The sequence below is a fragment of the Cynocephalus volans genome, chromosome 7, assembly GCF_027409185.1.
Source record: "Cynocephalus volans isolate mCynVol1 chromosome 7, mCynVol1.pri, whole genome shotgun sequence".
Lineage (NCBI taxonomy): Eukaryota > Metazoa > Chordata > Mammalia > Dermoptera > Cynocephalidae > Cynocephalus > Cynocephalus volans.
In genome coordinates, this window is record NC_084466.1 from 137,583,309 (window position 1) to 137,602,109 (window position 18,801).

Sequence of the window (18,801 nt, forward strand, 5' to 3'; positions counted from 1 at the left end):
ATCCAGCTGTTCCACATACATGCAGAAAAATAACAGCTCCTTCTCCTACAGAGCTGAGCAGATTTCTTAATAGCAGCTTTATAAAAGGCTTTTCTTATTAACTCCACCTGTTCTGACCAGTTCTCTTTCACAGAGTCTCTTGGGAGCTAGATAGGTTCTAAGTTTTATAGTATAAAAGTCACACTCTAGATATTATTTCTTTTGTGTTCTTTAGGCTTTTAAACATGCTTGCATTGGGGGTCCTACCAGCTCATTGTCTGTTCTCCTCCCACGCCTGGCTTCGCTTTCTTCTCTAGTTATTCTGGACCCTTTTATCTACCATTGAAACCCCCTAAGCCTTCTTGCTCTCCTGTCCTTACTTGACACCTCTCAGAACCACATAACCAACTGCCTTCTGTGTATTACACAAGGCTCACTGGAGCTAAAGCACAGCCACGCTACCCCCAGTGTGTAACCTCAATTGGGACCTCAGTCTTCCACAGGGAAGTGTCTGCTTGTCCCTCAGAGGTCCCTTTCCATGTCTCCTCAGCAGCTCTTCCTTATGGTCAAGTATTTTCTCAAGGCCATCTCTTGCTCAACATACACCCAAATGGCAGGACGTTCCTTAACCCCCACATCCCAGGAAAGCTGATCTTTGTGTGCTCCTATTCAGGCTTCCCTGCTTGGTAAAAGACATGCTCCCCACCCCTGCTCTGTCACCCTCACCCCTTCCCTGAGATACCATGGCTGGATTAATTCCCCCATCCGAGCTCCAATTCCATAAACTTTACCACTCAATTCTCTATTATTTCCATTCCCTCCTAAATTTTCCTACATTTTCATTCTGTTTCTATAGAATATATTTCTATATTTCTATATTTCTCCCTGGAAAACATAAATATGGTCAGGTTCATCTTCACTCAAAGAAAGAAAAATGTTCCTTTCGTCTATGACCTCCTTTATACAAGGTTGGATCTCTCCCTTTTATTTCCCTTCACAGCTTCTTCTGTGAAAGAGTTGTCTGCATGTCCTTCTCCCATTTCCTTCCTTCTCATTCACTAGCTGTAGATACTCAGTGGACGTCAGCAGAGGGAGGCAGGCACGTCCTCAGCCCACTGTAATCCAAATTTCCCTCCCGCACCGTGGCTGAGCCAATATCTTCTGCACTGACAAATTTGGTGGCCATTTCACAGATATTTTTCTTACTGGACTATTCTGTGGTGTTTAATATTCTTCTCACTTGTCCATGTGCCTGCCTATTTTTTCTTCTAATTTTCAAGTGGCAACTTCTCTAGCTCCTTCTCAGCCTCCCCTGTTTGTCTAGGGATGGTGACCTGTTCAGTTCTTCTGTCACTTAACTTCTGCACACTCTTTCTAGGTGCCTAGTAATGCAGCTTCCACCGCTTATGCTGATGCCTTCCAAATATTTGACTTCACACCAGTCCTTCTGCCTGGACTCTAAGGAGAAGGACTGAAAATTCACAATTTGAATTTCACTGAAAATTTCCATTTGAATTACCTAAATCCACACCAACATTAACATGTTAGAAAAGAAACTAATAGTCTCTTCACCTCATCCCCATCTCCCATTCTAACTTCTCCTCTTCCTGGTTTTCTTTTCTTAGTGAATTAAATCACCATGCACTGGACTATTCAAGAGAGGGAAAGTCATTGCAGATGTGTCTCTCCCTATAATTTTCTCATTCTTGTTCACTTTGGCTTCATAAGATCTATGGAATCACCCTCTGCATCCCATGCTCCATCCCTCCATGATCTAAAAAAGTCAGTCCTTTTTCATCTTTTACTTCTTACTTCACTGACTACTGTTCTTGTGGCCACCGGTTTTGTTTTTTTCCGAGCAAAACCTCAACATGACACTAAGATAATTTTTCCCCGACATTCATATTTTATCAGCTCTTTCCCTTGCTCTCAACCTTTCAAAGATACATTACTTCCTCTGGGATAAATGGCTGAATACTTAGCACACAATAATTTGAACTGACTCGTTCCACATACAGACTGTACTGTGATATAGTGCAGTTTCCTCAATAAGCCATGATATCAGCACCTAAAGGTACCTGAACTACAGTATGCACTCAATAAATAAATAATTAGCCTCCTTTACTAGTCTAATTCCTAATCTTCTTTGAGATTCAGCTAAGATCTCCTGTCCTCCAGGAAGCTTTCCCTACCCATCCCAGCACACCTATGGCACTTCCATCATGGTCCTTGACACACTGATCTAATCTCTCATTATGTATCTGTCTCTCCCACAGACTGTGAATTCCTAAGGACAACAATCAGATCTTATTCATACCTGGATTCACACCATTTAGCGAGTCCAGGTATGAATTTATGTATGCATTCAATTAATTTGCCAAATCTCATTTGAATGCCTATGTGCCAGGCACTTTCCTGGGCACTGAAAAAATAAGACAGGTAAGGTCTCTGCTCTCAGGGAACATATATTTTAGTGGTGACATCAGACAACAGATAAGTAATAAATAAAATCATTACAGATCATGACATGTGCAGTGAATGAAAGACAATGAACTATGGGAGAAAGAAGCAAGGTCCACTTTTAACAGTGTAGATGTAAATGGCTCTTTAAAAGTAAGTCAGTATTCAGGCTAAAACCTGAAAAATGAGGAGGAGCTAGTCATGCTGAATAAATAATGAGACTGCATGCTCCTATAGAATATGAAATGGTGTCCTAGGAATCTTTTGACTTTCTTTGTGCCCAGTACAGACTCTATCCTCAAAGAGCATTTAATCCCAACCGTTTGATTACTTATTAATAATAAGCTCAAATTTTGACATAAAAGGACAAACCAAAGCATTGAGTGAGTAGGAAAGCCCTCTGAGGGGCCATGTGGATGTGAAAACATTCGGTTCCTGTCAAGAAACTGGACGGTGGTGATCTATATTTCAAGGGGCTCCACAGATGTAAGATTTCACCATGTGGTGTTCAAAGGCGATGTAGCAAGACGGGAATTAACATTCTAAATACTTCCTGAATCTATAACCAGGTTTGGCATTAGAATTCCAGTTGCTTTGCTTTCTCTAGTAAACTTTCTGCACTTGCTTCCTCAGCCTATGTTGATAAAGTTATTAGAACATCAGGATAATGTTTTCTTTCCTGTGTCTCTTACCCATTACTTGCTAAAAGGAGAGGTAGAGAACTCAGCAGAGTGCTAATCACTGAGGCCAGTGAGGATTGTAGGGATCCAGGCTGAGGCCAGACTCTCATAGAGAGTCTCTCAGATACCAGGAATTTCCGCAGTGCCTTTGGGCAGACGGCAGCCAGATTCTTATAGAAACAGCCTTCGTGTGGTGTGCAATGAGATTTTGTTAAAATCTAGGGGGCTGGCCAGCATGCCTAGGGCTCTGTGGCCATAACCAGATTCCCCAACTTGAATCTCTGGGCTTTTCACACTTGGCACTGGTTCTGCTCTTCCTCTTTGAGTGCAGTGTGATGGCATTTCACCAGATCATGTAGTGCATTATTCAAAACTACATTTCCTACATATAAGACATTTGGCTAAAAATTTAGGACATAAGCAAGCATAAGACATAGACACAGCTTTCAGCGACTCTAAACCAGTTCTTAAAATACTGCTTCAAAGCAAAAAGCATTTAATGATACTTAATGTGAGCCAGGTTCTATTTTGGGTGTGCAGCAAACAGACATAGGTAAGACATGGTCATAGTCTTTGCATTTCCAAGCTAGCATGTAAACAGACAAACATCATAAAAACATGTGCATAACTTTTACACTACATTTACCACACTGCTATAATTATCCACTAGGTTTTGAGTTTCTGTAGGTATGAAACAGTTTCTTACTCATATGTTTATTCCCACTGACTACCCAGCACAGTGCCTGGCATAGAGTAGGGTCTAACAGATGTTTGTTGAACTGAACTAAATAAATATATACCTGAAAACCATTACAAGACAAAGATACTTAAGGTACTACAGGATTAATGAGGAAGAGGCAATTATCTTGAGGCTTGGGGTGTGGCAGAAGGGGAGGTCTACAGTGCCACAGACCAAAGAATATGTGAAAAGATTCTCAAGCTCACTAGTGGTCAGAGAAATACCCATGAAAACACACTGAGACCAAAGACCCAAGGCAAAAAATGTTACATATTGAAAGATACCCAGTCTTGGCGAAAGCCTGGGTAAGTATGCATTGAGTTATTCCTGGTGGATATAGGAATTGGTATATTCCTCAGGTATCTATTTACATGATATATGCATATATTTTTGATACAGCAATGTCATCTTTAGGACTTTAGGACTCTATAGTACTTTACAGAGATATAAAATTACCAAGACATAAGAACATGTTTGCAAGTATATTTATTAAAGCACTGTATGCAATAGCAAATATTGAGAAAATGAATGACAGTCTGTCATTAAGGTCATGGAAAGGCAGTGTAGTGTAGGCATTAAGAGAAGAGACTCAGAAGCTGGTTCTGCCACTTAACTCGCTGCAGGACCACTGAGCTTGCTACTTAATTTTCCTAAGGCTTACTTCTCTCATCTGAAAGCTGGAGATATTAATAGTGCCTATTTCATAGGGTTGTTATGAGGATAAAAGCACTGACAACACTTCCTGGTACATAGAAAACACTACATAAGTTAATTGAGCATGCAGTTGTTTAATTTGATATACAACATCTGTACTAGGGGATGTTTATAAAGCTGACCTATATTTTTAATGTATTTATCTGGACAGACACCCATGACTCATTGTTAAATGAAGTAAAGCAAGTTGTCAGAGTCCAGTGAATAGTATACTCCTATTTTCTTAAACAAACAAATAGTCCTAATATATATATATATATACATATTATATATATATATGTGTGTGTGTTATCATTTTTTAATTGAGTCATAAAGGTATAGACAGAATCAACCACACCTCTTAGCATCACAGACTTCCCTCAGGAAAGCTGGATCTGTGTGGGAAGTAAGAAGCTATTAACATTTTAAAAAATTTGTCTCTGCATTTCTGGCTCATTATAATAAGCATATGTTACTTTTGTGGTTTTTAAAAGTAACAATAGGGTTTAATAAAAGTATAAGTTCAGGAACCACAAGCAGCTCCCATGTGACACAAATATGGGACAGGAAAAGGAGTTACCAAACTCAAAAGAATCCAGCATTCACAAACCAAAGGCCCAAAACCCGAAACACCTCCTGATCCTGCTTGGGAGCTTGGCTATGTCCTGTGGGCTGTTGGGGAGGAACTAAACATTTATAATCACAGGTGTGAATAGCATCACCAGATTTGTGTAACCTGAAGAGTTCTCTTGAAGGGAAATTATTACACTCTGGCTTTATTCTTTTAACTTCTTAAGGCTGTGTATAATAGCCTTGTGTTTATAGCTAAGTAAAAACTTGATTTTGTAGCAAAATATCCTTCAAAGCAGGGACTAACAATCTGACCCAAGCCACCTTTTCCTCTTCCCCTGGATTTGAAGTTGGAAGAAAAAAGAAGCTCCAGCTAATGTGACTCACCCCAGGGCTGGTAGAGGGCTCCCAGCCCTCAGGTCAGTGTCCTTCAGTCTGAACCCCAGGAGCTCCTGAAACAGCACAGACTGCAGCCAACCCCACCCAGGAGCTGCCTCAAAGCACTCCATGGCCACTGTCTTCACACACACTCTAGGGGATCTTCTCTTGATAATCACTATGTGTAACAGCCAAGAAAAAGCCAAGTGTCTCCTGGGAAAATGGGAAACAGGGCGGGCTATCAATGCAGATTCACATAAAAAGTCTGTCTACTTTAACCACATGTTCCTTTGTCCCCACAAAGGCAGGTTTTGCTGCTTGAGAAGTCTTAGAGATCTAGTTGGAAGCTTGCTTGTGTTTACGTGGATCCGAGAATGCGACACTGAATTTGAGAAGTCAGCCATGTCAGTCAACCTCTAAGACAGGCACTGCGGGTTCTGTGCCCCTTTAAGAGACTATACTTTCAGCTCCGTCCAGAATTGCAGAGGGCTTTCTCACCAGTTAAGCCTCTCTCAGCAGATTGCTGATTACCCTAGTACAAGAGGAAAAAATGATGAATATATTTCTTCTCAGAGATACAGTGTCTAGATTTTGACATTTTATTTATCTCAACCTTTAAGCTTATCTTCCTTCAATATGGTAAAACCACCAGGCCTTACAAATTCAAAGCTTAATCTACTATAAGGTGGAGATGACTCTAAGGTGCAGTTAATTGTTCTGTGTCAAATCATCCCCCTCTCCTCTCACTTTGACTCCCTGAGTGATCAACACCACAAAACAAAACAGAATCAACAACTTACTCCAAGATTAAGGTGTAATCATTGAGAAGACCAACTGGGAGCAAAAGCTCGTTAATTTGGTCCAGTGGCATCTCCCTCTGTCATTCCTGTCTTGTTGATCCAGAGAGGTTTAAAGACCTAGGACATCACTACAAGGTCAAATGCCTGTTGGCCTTTCACTTACTCTAACACCCCAAGATAATTTGCCACTTGCCAGCTTTTGACTATTCAGCTGGTGAAACTTTTAAAGAAGAAGGGCTCAATTGAAAAGTACATTTATATTTTTGCTGGACAAGAAGCCATTTCCCCATTGCCCAGTATTTTTCAGGAGTAGAGAAAATACTGTTCAGAATGTCACAGAGCTTTGAAAACCCTATTCCAGGTGCTGGATTTAAGAACTTAAAGTTGCTCTGAAAAGAGAAAATACACACATGAGCAAAGTAAAGAAAGAACACATATCGTTATTACAATACTATGGTTGTATCACAGTCTGTCTATTTATATTAGATTTGTCTTCTGGGATCTGGCAGTTCTGGATGGCTGCTTAAGTACCTTACGCAATACAATTATATAAAGCAGGTTTCAGGCAGTACACTTCTCTCTAACCTTAACTGTCCACAGACTTTGTCTCTATCTAAAAATGAACACCCGGAGTATGGAGCCTAACTGCTGTTGATCTAGTACAGACCCATTTTCCCTTCCCCTGGACTAGAACAATCCAAGGCGTGAAGTAGTTAATCAGTACATCTTTGTTGAATAAATGAATGAGAAAAAATTATATGTTGATGACTGTGTAGCAGAAAAATGTTCACGGCTCAGTTCAAAAACAGAGACCTATTGAGCATCACTTAAGTGCTCAGTCCTGTGCCTAGTACCATGGGAGGCAAGAGGATGTCTAAAACCTGGCCTGGGGTCACAGCCCCCAATTTTTGGCATAGGCTGGTTTTCTGGGTAAAAAGTATGTTCTCGTACAGAAGAAAATGAATTATGATTAGTCATCTAGTTTCCCTCAAGCAGGGTAGAATTGGAAAACTCAGAAACATTAGAATCTCTTCTAGATACCCATCTCTCCCCATCCAGGCCTACCCCACTCCTTCTTTGTGATTATACCCCATGGAGGTCCCCTAACCCTAAACACTGAGAATAGGCATCATGATCTGTTCAAAGATTCAAGTCCTTCCAAAGTATTATAAATATATAAAGAGAACTCCTCATTTTCTTTTCTTTTCTAAATGACATTTTCAGTAAGGTTTGCATTCTTCCTATTAAAGTACTAAAATGACCAGTTTCTAACAGTATAGAGAATCTGTAGTAGTCAATTCCAGTATGACATATGTGGCAAATAACTATGGGAAAAGCATATTAAATAGCTGTGAGTAAAATATGTGTGTGTATAAATATATATACCTTGGGCACACTAAAAATGAATTAAAAGGATGCAATAATGTATAATGCATATAAATATAGCATATATATTTATACACACATACATACACACACACACACACACACACACACACACACATACACATTGAAAATCCATCAGTCATTCTTGCCACACATTCCCCATCTTCAGCCCATGGAGATTGCTCCTTCAGAAGGGAGGTCTGATACTAATGTTATATGATGCCATTTTTATTTCATTAACCCTTTCCCCTAAGATTGGAAATAACACCCCTCCTAGGCTGCGGCATCTGTGACAATGTGCCATCAGAGAGAAAGCAGCACACTGAACCTGAGCTTCAGCAGTCTAGGACAACCTACTGCTCATGCCCTCCAGCATGCCCTTCCCGCTATGCAGGTAGAGTTATGGCTGTTAAAAGCCTCTGTCCCTTGAGTCAAAATTGCATATCATTTAATTTTCTAATATGCAGACTACACTTTATATGGCAGATGCACTGCAGGAAAAAAAAGCTGGCTTTTACTATTATATGTGAATACATTATAAAAGTCTATCAAGGAAGCAAAAACTTACTCAGAGTCACAGACATTCTGATGAAGGAGTACTGAATTTAAACAATACAGTAGGTGCTGGGCCACTAATGCACTAAAGAATTGCATTTTCTTTGAGGCTCCTACCAAACTTCCCACATGTTCAGTTATGTCGCTGAAGATTATCCCTGGATTCTCTCCATCTTATCCCTGGTTTGGGGGTTATCAGTGATTCATATCTAACCAATCATAGGCAGGCTCTCCTGGGCATCAGAGTTTGGTTGAAGTATAGTCAACTGACACAGGCTGGCAAGAAGAGCCAATCAGGAGCAAGATAAACAGAGTAGATTTTTAGAAACAACAGAACATATTGGGTTTCTGTGGAGGGTCCCATCTCTGGTTTCAAACTGTTGTTGGCCCAACTGCACATTTGTGCTGGTATTCGATGAATTATACTGCCCGTAAAGGATCTGTACCCATTCATTTGAGAAAGTATTGTTTGCACACTCTGTATGTGTGCAGCATTACAGCATGAATCCCAAAGATAGGGTGTGCACGTAAGTGAATATTCCAGAGGTGTGCACACCTGCGTGCTGCTAGTGAGCTGCAGGACCATGGAAGGGAAGCTATGAAAGAGTGTTGCACTGATAGTGAGCGTGGGTTCTGCAGACCTAGTGCTGTGTTGATCCCATCTGCAAAGAGACCTCCACTCTTGCTTCTACTCCAATTAGCTCATGAATGAGTGAGAACTAGGAGAACCAAAATGCATAAATAAAACCTAATGAACAGTTTACCAAAAAGATCTGGCTGACAAAAACAAGGGGTCTAAATAAGGTGAGGCTCTGGTATGCCTGGAAAGAAAGCCCAATCCACTGCTAAGAGGAACAGAATAAACAGAGGAAGGAAGGGGTGTACATAACCTGGAATCTTCTCACCAGGAAAAACACCGTGGGAGAGAGCCATAGCAAGCATCTCGCTAACTAACACAGTGATTATTAGCTCGATTTATCTACTTACCTCCAAAGCGAACTCTCAGTGATGCTCCCCAGGTTATAGTCATATAGCTTTGTCAAAATAAGAATCACCTGAAGGCAAAAGAAGAAATCATGGTTAGTCTCAAACAATTACAATCTCTTAGAACTGAAATGGCCCAAGGGAGGGCTTAGGATTCTTTTAATGGGTGCTTAACATAATTGAATGAATTGTTACAGCATTTGCTGCACTCACTGGGGAAGGGTTGGCATGTCTTCCACTGACCGCTTAGGCCAGATCCCCAGCCCACCTTTCTCCCCGTCACCCCGCAGCAAGCATCACCTGCCCCTCCAGACATTTCCTATCCTGGTGGGTTTATCGCTTTCAAGGAAGACTGGCAGAGTTGTCAAATATGCAGTCCACAACGTAGCCACTGAGTAGATGTTTGGGGGAGAGGAAGGGCAATGATGTAGTTTTCAGCCCTAGTAGCTGAGCTACAGTGGGCATGTTACTTAACTTCTCTGAACCTCAATATCCCCATCTATTAAGTCAAGGCAGAAGGTAATGCTATCTCCCAGAAAGAGTTGCTATGAGGAGTTAAATTAGGTAATAAATGCAAATTTCATATCAATTAGCATGGGGTCCTTAAGTGTTTGTTCTTCACCTTTCTCCTCATCTGTGAGCTCAGCTTTTTTTTTTTTTTTAATTAAAACATAATTGATTGTACATGTATCTGTGGGGTAAAGAGTTGAATATCAACATCTGTGTGTAATGGATGACTGTTTCTTCTGACTCAAATTTCTAGGAAAGCAATTGGTTAAGAAGCCACTAAGCACCAAGGAGTGTTAAGCAGCAGCACTTTAACATAGGAGCATATTTAGGTTTTATGGGTTCCTGAAGCTTATAGAACTTGAGGGTGGGGAGACCTCCATAAGAAACAGAATATAAAAATAAAAAGTAGTAACAAGTCCTGGGAAGAATCTGTGAAAATGAGAGACACTGAAATTTAAGCTTCATTAGCTTTACAGCAAATCCTCCTCTAATTTTTACCCAATCACTATTTTCCACCTCATTCAGAGGAACCCAAACTATTTAGTTAATTCTTCCAGAACTCAACAAACATTTATTAAGCATATATTAGGAGCCCAGGGTTTTGTCTCATGCCAGAAGTGAACACAAAGAAATACAGCTGCGTCCTGGGAGTCCATGATACAGTTAGGACAGAATGCGCTCATTAAGGAAAAGGGATGTTGGTACAGAGCTCATCTACCCCTTCTTGGTCCACGGAAACTCATACCCATCACAGCACCCTAGAAAGCAGCTTCGTTGGGTGCCTGCAGCAATGACCAGGGTCCACCTGGTGACTGGAAGTCCATGAGCCCCAGGACACTTGGGAAGACTCAACACAGCAGCTGTTCCTAACCTGATTTCCCCAGCCATGACTCACTCTTTTTACATAAGAAAAGAACATAATGGTTTGCTCAATCTTCTGTTTAGGTTCCTATTTTCCTCCTGGTACTCATAACCTAGAGTATTTGGCCCAGCCCTGCTGTTTTCAACTCAGCAGAAAAATGTTGACATCGATTTCCTGGATTTTCTCTGCAGGCCAAGTTCTAGCCACAGTGAGCACAGAACATTCTAACCTTGAATTCAGTGCTGAATCCTTCCAAGTTCCACTCTGCTAGCACAGCACTTGATTTACTGAAGGCACAAGCAGCATCCATGGGCAGATTCTTAACACTTTTTTCACAGCAAGCAAATGGGAACTCCAGTGACATCAGATTTGTCCTGAGTTCAAGAGAATGAAGAACTATGGTAATCTAAAGAGAGACAGAGGTGCTGAGGACCTGTCTTCGGAGGCTACCCCTCTCCTCAACCACAGCACAGGATTCCTTCGAAGATCTGTTCAAAACCTGGTACTTTAGCAAAACGTGAGCATGTGTGCGGTGCAGGGGCACCCTGTGGGCACATCAGATGGCATGCCTGTGGCGGGCATATGCTTAACAGATCATGTGCCAATTAAGTCGCTCTAAGTGCTAAATTTCAATCACCGCCATCCCAGGAACACTGATCAGTGACAGCGGGGTGGCTGTTGTTTGAAGACACAGAATGGTGTTTCTGCTCCTCCTCAGTACAATTTTGCCAAATCGGCCTATAAATCTCCTGCCAAGAAAATGGGGTGTGGACATAAAGCATTTCTACATAGTCGCTCTCTTGATACAACACAGCAGTAAACTAAACAATGAAGTTCTGTTGGTCACAAGCCGTGTCTCCCAGTCATCTGATAAGGGAATTCAGAGGCACCCCAGCGAAGGAACCCTTTAGCCCAGCATGCCATAGTGTGGAGCCACTCACACACAGAAATTGTTAAACAGTTCCCAGGGCAGGTGGGCAGGGAGGTAAAAATCCACTTCCTGCGTCTTCTTGCCAAGCTAGTAAAACTAAAATGCCAGTGAAACACTCAGGCAGTTTATCAATACTGCACCAGACAAGGAGTCCTTTATGACATTTCAAAGCATATCTGCTTGAATCAATCTATTTAATCTTTCTGTTTTCAGAACAAGAGCATGAAAGAAGGGAGAACGGCTAACCTTTAGTTATGTTTTCAATCGATTATTTGAGATCTCTGTTCTATTATTATTTTTTCCCTTTGCTGCCTAGATGCCTTATTTACCACCTTAGTCCTGGATAGCAATGCATTGTTATATTAGATCTGCTTTGTTGTTTATTTGTTTGCTTTGTTGTTCTGGTTAATTAGCAATACTATTTAACAGAATTAGCACCTGTTAAAGGGGCCACAGCCCAAATCACTACTATTAGATGAGAAAAAAGAGAAAAATGCAATTGCCTGCCTATTCTGGTCCTTAGGTCTACAGGGTTTTTTTTTTTTTGTATTTTTAAAACTTTAAAAGAATCAATAGAAATTTTTAGTCAAGTAAAATGTTATATGTACTTACATAATATACAAAAGGTAATTTATTTTTACTCATTCAGTAACCACTTTTCATGTACTGACTTAACTTTATGAGTTCAAATATGTAGCATTTAATTATAAATTCATTCTGTGAGAGCAAGGCTGTTTTGATGAACACACATATACATATACAAAATGGAATATCCATCAGCATCCCATTTATTTTTATACCTTGTATTTTCTTTATATAGTGCCCAAATGTCCCTGATTCAAAATAATAAGTGGCGACCATATGGTAATAGCTTATTTAGGTTCCTCTCTGAATCTTAGCATATTATCTTTAAATATATACAATCCAAACATCTATGGCTTGATAACCTCCATTGTATCAGGACCTCAGTATCCAGTTATTTCTGGAACTTTCCACAGTGACGTGTCTCAAGTACCCCCCTAACCAGTCTAGAGGCTGCTGCTGCCATGTGTTATCTGCCCTATTCTTTTGATGTGGCTCCTTCTCGTCACTTCCATTGCTTATGAAGCTTCTAGGAGGAACTGCACTTTGTCCATTCTTACACAGAGAATGCCAGTGCCCACCCACCAAGCTGCTATCCTCAAATCATCCAGTCCTTGGAGAATAGAAGGGTGCCAGAAACAATGCCAGGATCTGTGCAGGAATGGGCGAAGTTCTCCAAGGGAGCAAGGAAGGGCTTCCTCTCTAGCACTGAGCCAAATATTTATAACTTGGGCCCCTAAACTATCACCCCTTTGCCCAGGGCCTTCCAAACCTCCTACTGAATAATTCCATCAACTCTGGCCCCTCAGTCCTCTCTTTACAGCAGTGAGAAACCATCACGAAAACGCCAATTTACTCCTTCCTTCATCTAGCCTCAACCTCTTTCTTACTCAGCTGTAAAACAAAAGCATTCACAGAGATAAATACAGACACCAGGATGTGGATAAGAAATAAGAGCATTATCCTGTAAATTGGCAAAAGCCAGTGAAAAATGTTCTGTTGTATTGACATGACAGGGCAAGCCTTATTTCTAGGTATGCATTAGAATGAATTAATTTGGCAGCAGTATAAGTTAACACACAGGCAGTCTCTATTATTAGTAACGTAACACCTTTGAATATGGCAATGTGGGTTTTTTTATTATTAACATAAAACATAATTTAGAAATAAATCCCCCCAAACATGTAAGAAACCTCTAGTAAATCCTTCTGGTAACCTGGTTTTATACATCACACTTTTGAAACTTCTGCATTAATTAAGTACTAGACTATAAAGAACCAAAATTCTACACTTTTTAAGTAGCAGCACAGGAACGTTTCATTTCTTTTCTTAAGGAAAAGCATAGTGTCTTCCCCCTTTCCTTTGCTAAATTAAAGAATTCACCCCACAGGAAGGGGAAGGAAGGTTGGGGGGGAGCGGTCATCATATTTACCAGGACACTTGGCCCGGCCTCTGCCCTTCATCTTAGGGAAATCTTAAAATACGAGGACATATCTCCTCATTTTTCAATGACATATTAACGATTTGCTTTCTCTTTTCTCTCTATGTGTGTGTTCAGCTGTAAAAACAGTGTCCAGTCTCCAAGGAAACAAAAGCATGAGCTTAGGGCTCTATAACAGTGAGCAATTTGGGCTACACGATTCTAAAATCTCTTTCATTCCTGATGGTCCATAGTTTCAAATCCTGAACAATGGGGATGGAAACAGGGTCCTAGTCTATAAAACAACACGATTTCTTAATTTCTTTTGTATTCTTCTCAGTCATTAGTGAATTAAGGCTGGCTTGGGCAGGTATTCCTGTAATTATTACACATGGGGAGACTCCACAGAGCTCAACCTCGCTAATATTCATAATTGCTCTTGTGTGGGGTGGGCCACGGTCTGGCTCCAGTTAGCAAGGGGATGGCCATACTGAGGACACCAGCAGGCTGGCACAGTGGCTGAGGGTGGTTCCCTCCACCCTCCCCCGCCAGCTTCCCGCAGGCCTCCGTGTTTCTTCATTGTCCAATGGCCACCTCTCTGCTTGCTTACTGCACCAGCTTGCTAGTGCCAGAGACCATTTGGTGAGATGTAATACAGGTGTAGATGGAAGCAAATATAGAGACAGAGAATCATAAGGGGCCTGAAGAGATTTAAAATATTTAAAATCATCTTTCATGGGGATTGAAGAGTTGCGTAAAAGAAGGGTATTCAATGGCCAAACATTTGTTTTGTTTTTGGTTGTTTTCTTTGCACTCCAATTTTAGGGAAAAGAAGCAAACTCACAACAGTGGTTTTCCTTAAAATTTGCATGCTCCAGATTGTGTCTATGGCTCGGTGAGTTTTTCTTCATCTTTCCAACCTAAATGGAGGTTCTTTCTTTTGGGTAGCCATAGCTTCTTAAAGAATCTGATCTGATAAAAATCTATGAGCATAAAACAATGAATATAACTTTAATGATTTCACTTATCTCCTGAATCCTAGAGGGGTCATGAATACAAGATTAAGAATTTCTGTGATTCCCAGAAAATGAGAGCTTTGTTCGGAAGAGAGAACTTTCAGCTTTAAAAGTTCTGCACATTTAATTCAATAACCATTTAGTAAGCCTTATTAAGAGGCAGGAATAAAAAATATGTGCTATGAGGATACAAAAGGGGAATGAGACTTAGTACCAGTCCCTAGAAGCTTAGAGTCTGGTGGAGAGGCAGACATGTACACAGATAATTACAAAATGAGGAAGGAAGAAGGTATTAAGAAGAGAGTTGTTTCTATCTTTTAGAGAACCAGGAAGAAAGGTGTAATCAGGAATGGGTTCATAGAAGAGGAGGCATTCGAGACAAATCCCAGAAGATATGTGTGATTCCAATGGAGAAGAGACGGTACAAAGAGGATATTCTACGGGAGGGGGACATGAGGATAGAGATCTACAGTGAGAAAACTCAGATCCTATTAAGAAATGATCAAGTACTCAGGTTGACCTAAAGCTTAGAGTATGAGAAAGGATCCAAAGAATATCAGAATATAGAGACAGGTTTTGGCTCTATTGTGGAGGGCCTTAAATATTAGGCTGGCAGTGTGCCCTACTAGAAAGAGAAAAGGCTTTGGAATCAGTATAAAACCAGATTTTGAGTCCTGGTTTAGCCACCATATCTGTTAGAGTGGCTTTAGCAGCAAGAAACAATGCTAAATGTCACTCAAACAATCAGAGGTTTATTATCTCACAGAGCAGTAAATCCGGAGTTTATGCAGTTCCAAGACTAATTTAGCCTAACAATGTCATCAAAGACCCAGGCAATGTCCATGTGTCCTCTCAGACAGACTAACACTCAGAGATGCTTAGCCATATGTACAAAAGGCAGCCATAACACTTCTTTTCATCAGGTGCAGACATAGCTGCATCCAGCACAGAAGAGAAGGGCCTCTAATGTATACATGTTTTGTGTTTTTGTTGTTGTTTTGTTTTGCTTTTTAGTTAGGGAGGTAACTGTTCCCCCAAAGCCCTCCCAGCACACTCCCTTTACTCTCATACCCCCACACCGTGGCTGCAGTGAGGACTGGGAAAACGAGGAGCTGTATTTTCACTCGGCATCTTCTATGGTAAGAGGGGAGCTCTGCCAGCAGAAAAAGGAGGGCATGGCTGCTGAGAAGCAACTAGTAGGGACTGCCACTGTATGCTCTTGAATAAGTCACTTGAATAGTGAACCAACTTCTCTTAATAAATAACATCGATGATATATTGGATGTCTACTCTGTGTTCTGACACATTTCATTATTAAGGGCATTTCAAATAAATTCCCCATTTTTTTTCCCTGCATAGTAAACTGAGGCACAGAAAAGTAACTGAAATTACTCAGCTAGTATGTGATGGAAATTCACATTGCATGCAGAATCTTAATCACTCTGCTAAGCTGTCTTCTAGGGTATATCATCCAATACAAGCATAATTATAAGTAGAGGCAGGGCAGAACCACCGAAGTACCCTCACCTTCTGTTCATTTCAAAAGCATTTATTAAAGACCTGTTACCTGGGGCCGAGCCCGTGGCGCACTCGGTAGAGTGTGGAGCTGGGAGCACGGCGACGCTCCCGCCGCGGGTTCGGATCTTATATAGGAATGACTGGTGCACTCACTGGCTGAGTGTGGGTCACGAAAACGACAAAAATAAACAAACAAACAAAAAAAACCCTGTTACCTGTCAGACAGGATGCTAGTCAAAAAGCCCTTCCTCTCACTCTGCCTTCTTCCAGCCATCCCTGGAATACATTTTCCTTGTAAGAGACAGGCTTTAGTTTTAAGTCCTTACTAATCTCTAGTCAATGGCACTTTTTTGTCATTTTTAATTTAATTTAATTTTTTAAAATTTTTGAACCTTGGTGAAATCCTCCTTAAGAGTTGATCTTTCCATTTAATTCACTACAGAACTTGGACGACCTCAGATCGGGGGCTCCTGCTGGTGAGTGTGCACACACTTAACTGCAGATATCATCATCTGAGAAAGATTTAAGTGAATATATAATTGCACTCCTTTTGAGTCATCAAAGGGAAGAGAAATCAATAATTGCTAAACTGGAGTAAGGTGCCCCAGAGGGGAGTTGAAAGGCTGGCAAGATGCCCACGCACACGTGCGACCACACAGATGCACTTGAAGTCATCAGATAAAAGTAATCCAGCACATACACACAGTTGGGGAAATGAAAAACCCATACAAACAGCGGGCTGAATTTGCGGTGCGAAGTCCTCCAGAAAGCAATTAGTAGATTTTTGCCTTTGGAAAGTATCTAATCCCTAAATGACCTTCATGTTTTGTAGCAGCCCACACATAATTTAATGTAATGTTTATTGACATAATATCCTCTGCATCACATTCAGATTGAGTTGAGTTAAACAGCCACTGCACCTCCCCTGGAGAGTTTAAAAGACAAGACAGCCAACAGTGATGCAGACAGAGATAGGGACCGACAGATAATTGAATCGACAGTAGACACAGGGAAAATTGTACCATATGGACAGCCCTTGTGGAAAGTGGAAAACTTTAATAAATTTGCTATATCCTCCCTCTGAATCTGTTTCCCATACAGCCACAGGTCATTTGCAGCTGAGAGGTGAGGCACAGCCTGCACACAAGTTGTGGAGCCCTGTCCCAGGGGCTGCGTTGTGAGAAAAGCTGCAGTTCTCACTCAAGGCAACTCATGCCTTTTTTCCCTCTGTCTGCTGAAGGCCAAGTTCTTTCCTGTTAGTAACAAGCAGGGGAAACAAACAAACAAAAGTAATACTAGACTGTGAGACTCAAGTCCCAGAGCCAGGTCTTCATATTTAGCAAACAAATCCAAGCTTGTCAAATCCTGTAGACCGAAGTTCCTTTTCAATGCAAATCTTGAAATTACAATCTTTGATCTTCAACAGACTCTTCTATTCCTTAAATTGAGGGATGCTATCAGCTCAAAAGAATGTATTGTACCCCTTCGAAAATTTATTAATCTCACAGTGCCAAACCAGACAGACTGATGACACTTAAGGCTATGTTTCCTCCTCCCCCTCATCTTTCTTCTTATTTGGAATAATAAACAAAGGGGATAGTTCCCAAAACACACATCCATATCTAGTGGATAATGTTGACCGTTTTATATTCTTCTTCCTCTTGCTCTGCCCTAAATTGCTCTGCCCTAAATTGTACTGTATTTTAATCCTCTGCATTAAAACAGCAGAAGAAGGGAGATGCTAAATTACATGATATATTTTTTTCCAGAAAAAAAGCCAAATAGCTGCACTAATGTAATCCCAAAAGACTACCAACATAAAATAACTATACAAAATATGAGGAAAATGAATATTCAAGAGAAGATTTCTCTACCTATGGGTAATAAAATAGAAAAATTAAACAGACCTGGTACCCGAAGCCAAAGATTCAAAACATGAAAGTTACTGGAGTTAGGGAGGAGGGAGAGAAAAGCAGGCAACTCCATGTGTTGTTTGGAGAGCGACAGTTCAAGAAAACCATGGGTACAGTTAAAGAAACAAACTCTACACCCTATTTTCATTCCCCTCCATAGTGCTTAGAAGGGGAGAGAGATTACATCCAAACCATCCTCCTTCAAGTTAGTCCACATTCAAATTAGGTCACCTGGTACATGGTTGCAAAAACACAGACTATGCAGAAAATTCTCAATGCAGAGTTGTAATACAATAAGAAAATATTTCTTGCATTATCTTCTCTCTGCAAGTCTATAAAAGAGAGGAGATGTGCCATATGCTTAAGGAAGAGGGGTGCAACCTGAGTTGGTGGGAGAGAGATGGAAGGGATGTGAGGAATGGATGAATTCCCTTCCAACTTCACTGATGCAATGATCTCAGAAAGACAGATCTCCAAGCTCTTAAGTCAATATCTGTCTGAATTATAGACACTAGCTAAATATTAAGACTCTTCCTGTGTGAGAACCCACACACAGAGTGAACACACCATTAAGCAGCAAACTGCATGTTAATGATGAGGGGCCCTTCTGTTCAGACGCTTCCTTATATTTAGCTTCAATTCAAAGAAATGAAGTAAGTCTTTCCATTTCTCCATCTTGGTTTCTATGCTGCATTCATGTATCTGAAGAGGTCAACTCAAGTCTAAAATCTATTATTTGTCAAGGTTAACATAAGATCCTTAGAGGAAGCTAGTAGACAAATATACACTTATTATCGTGACCCAAGTGTCAGAACATAAACCTCA

The 18,801-nt window shown here is 40.7% G+C and overlaps 1 protein-coding gene across 4 annotated transcripts in view; it reads right to left on the reverse strand.

Annotated features, from left to right (window-relative positions):
- The window catches only part of SORCS1 (sortilin related VPS10 domain containing receptor 1), a 523,960-nt gene that overhangs the window by 321,392 nt on the left and 183,767 nt on the right, over positions 1 to 18,801 (reverse strand). For all 4 annotated transcript variants that reach the window (XM_063101912.1, XM_063101913.1, XM_063101914.1 and 1 more), the window contains exon 2: positions 9,228 to 9,295. In XM_063101912.1, the coding sequence (XP_062957982.1) occupies positions 9,228 to 9,295 (68 nt within the window). The remainder of the gene's footprint in view (positions 1 to 9,227; positions 9,296 to 18,801) is intronic.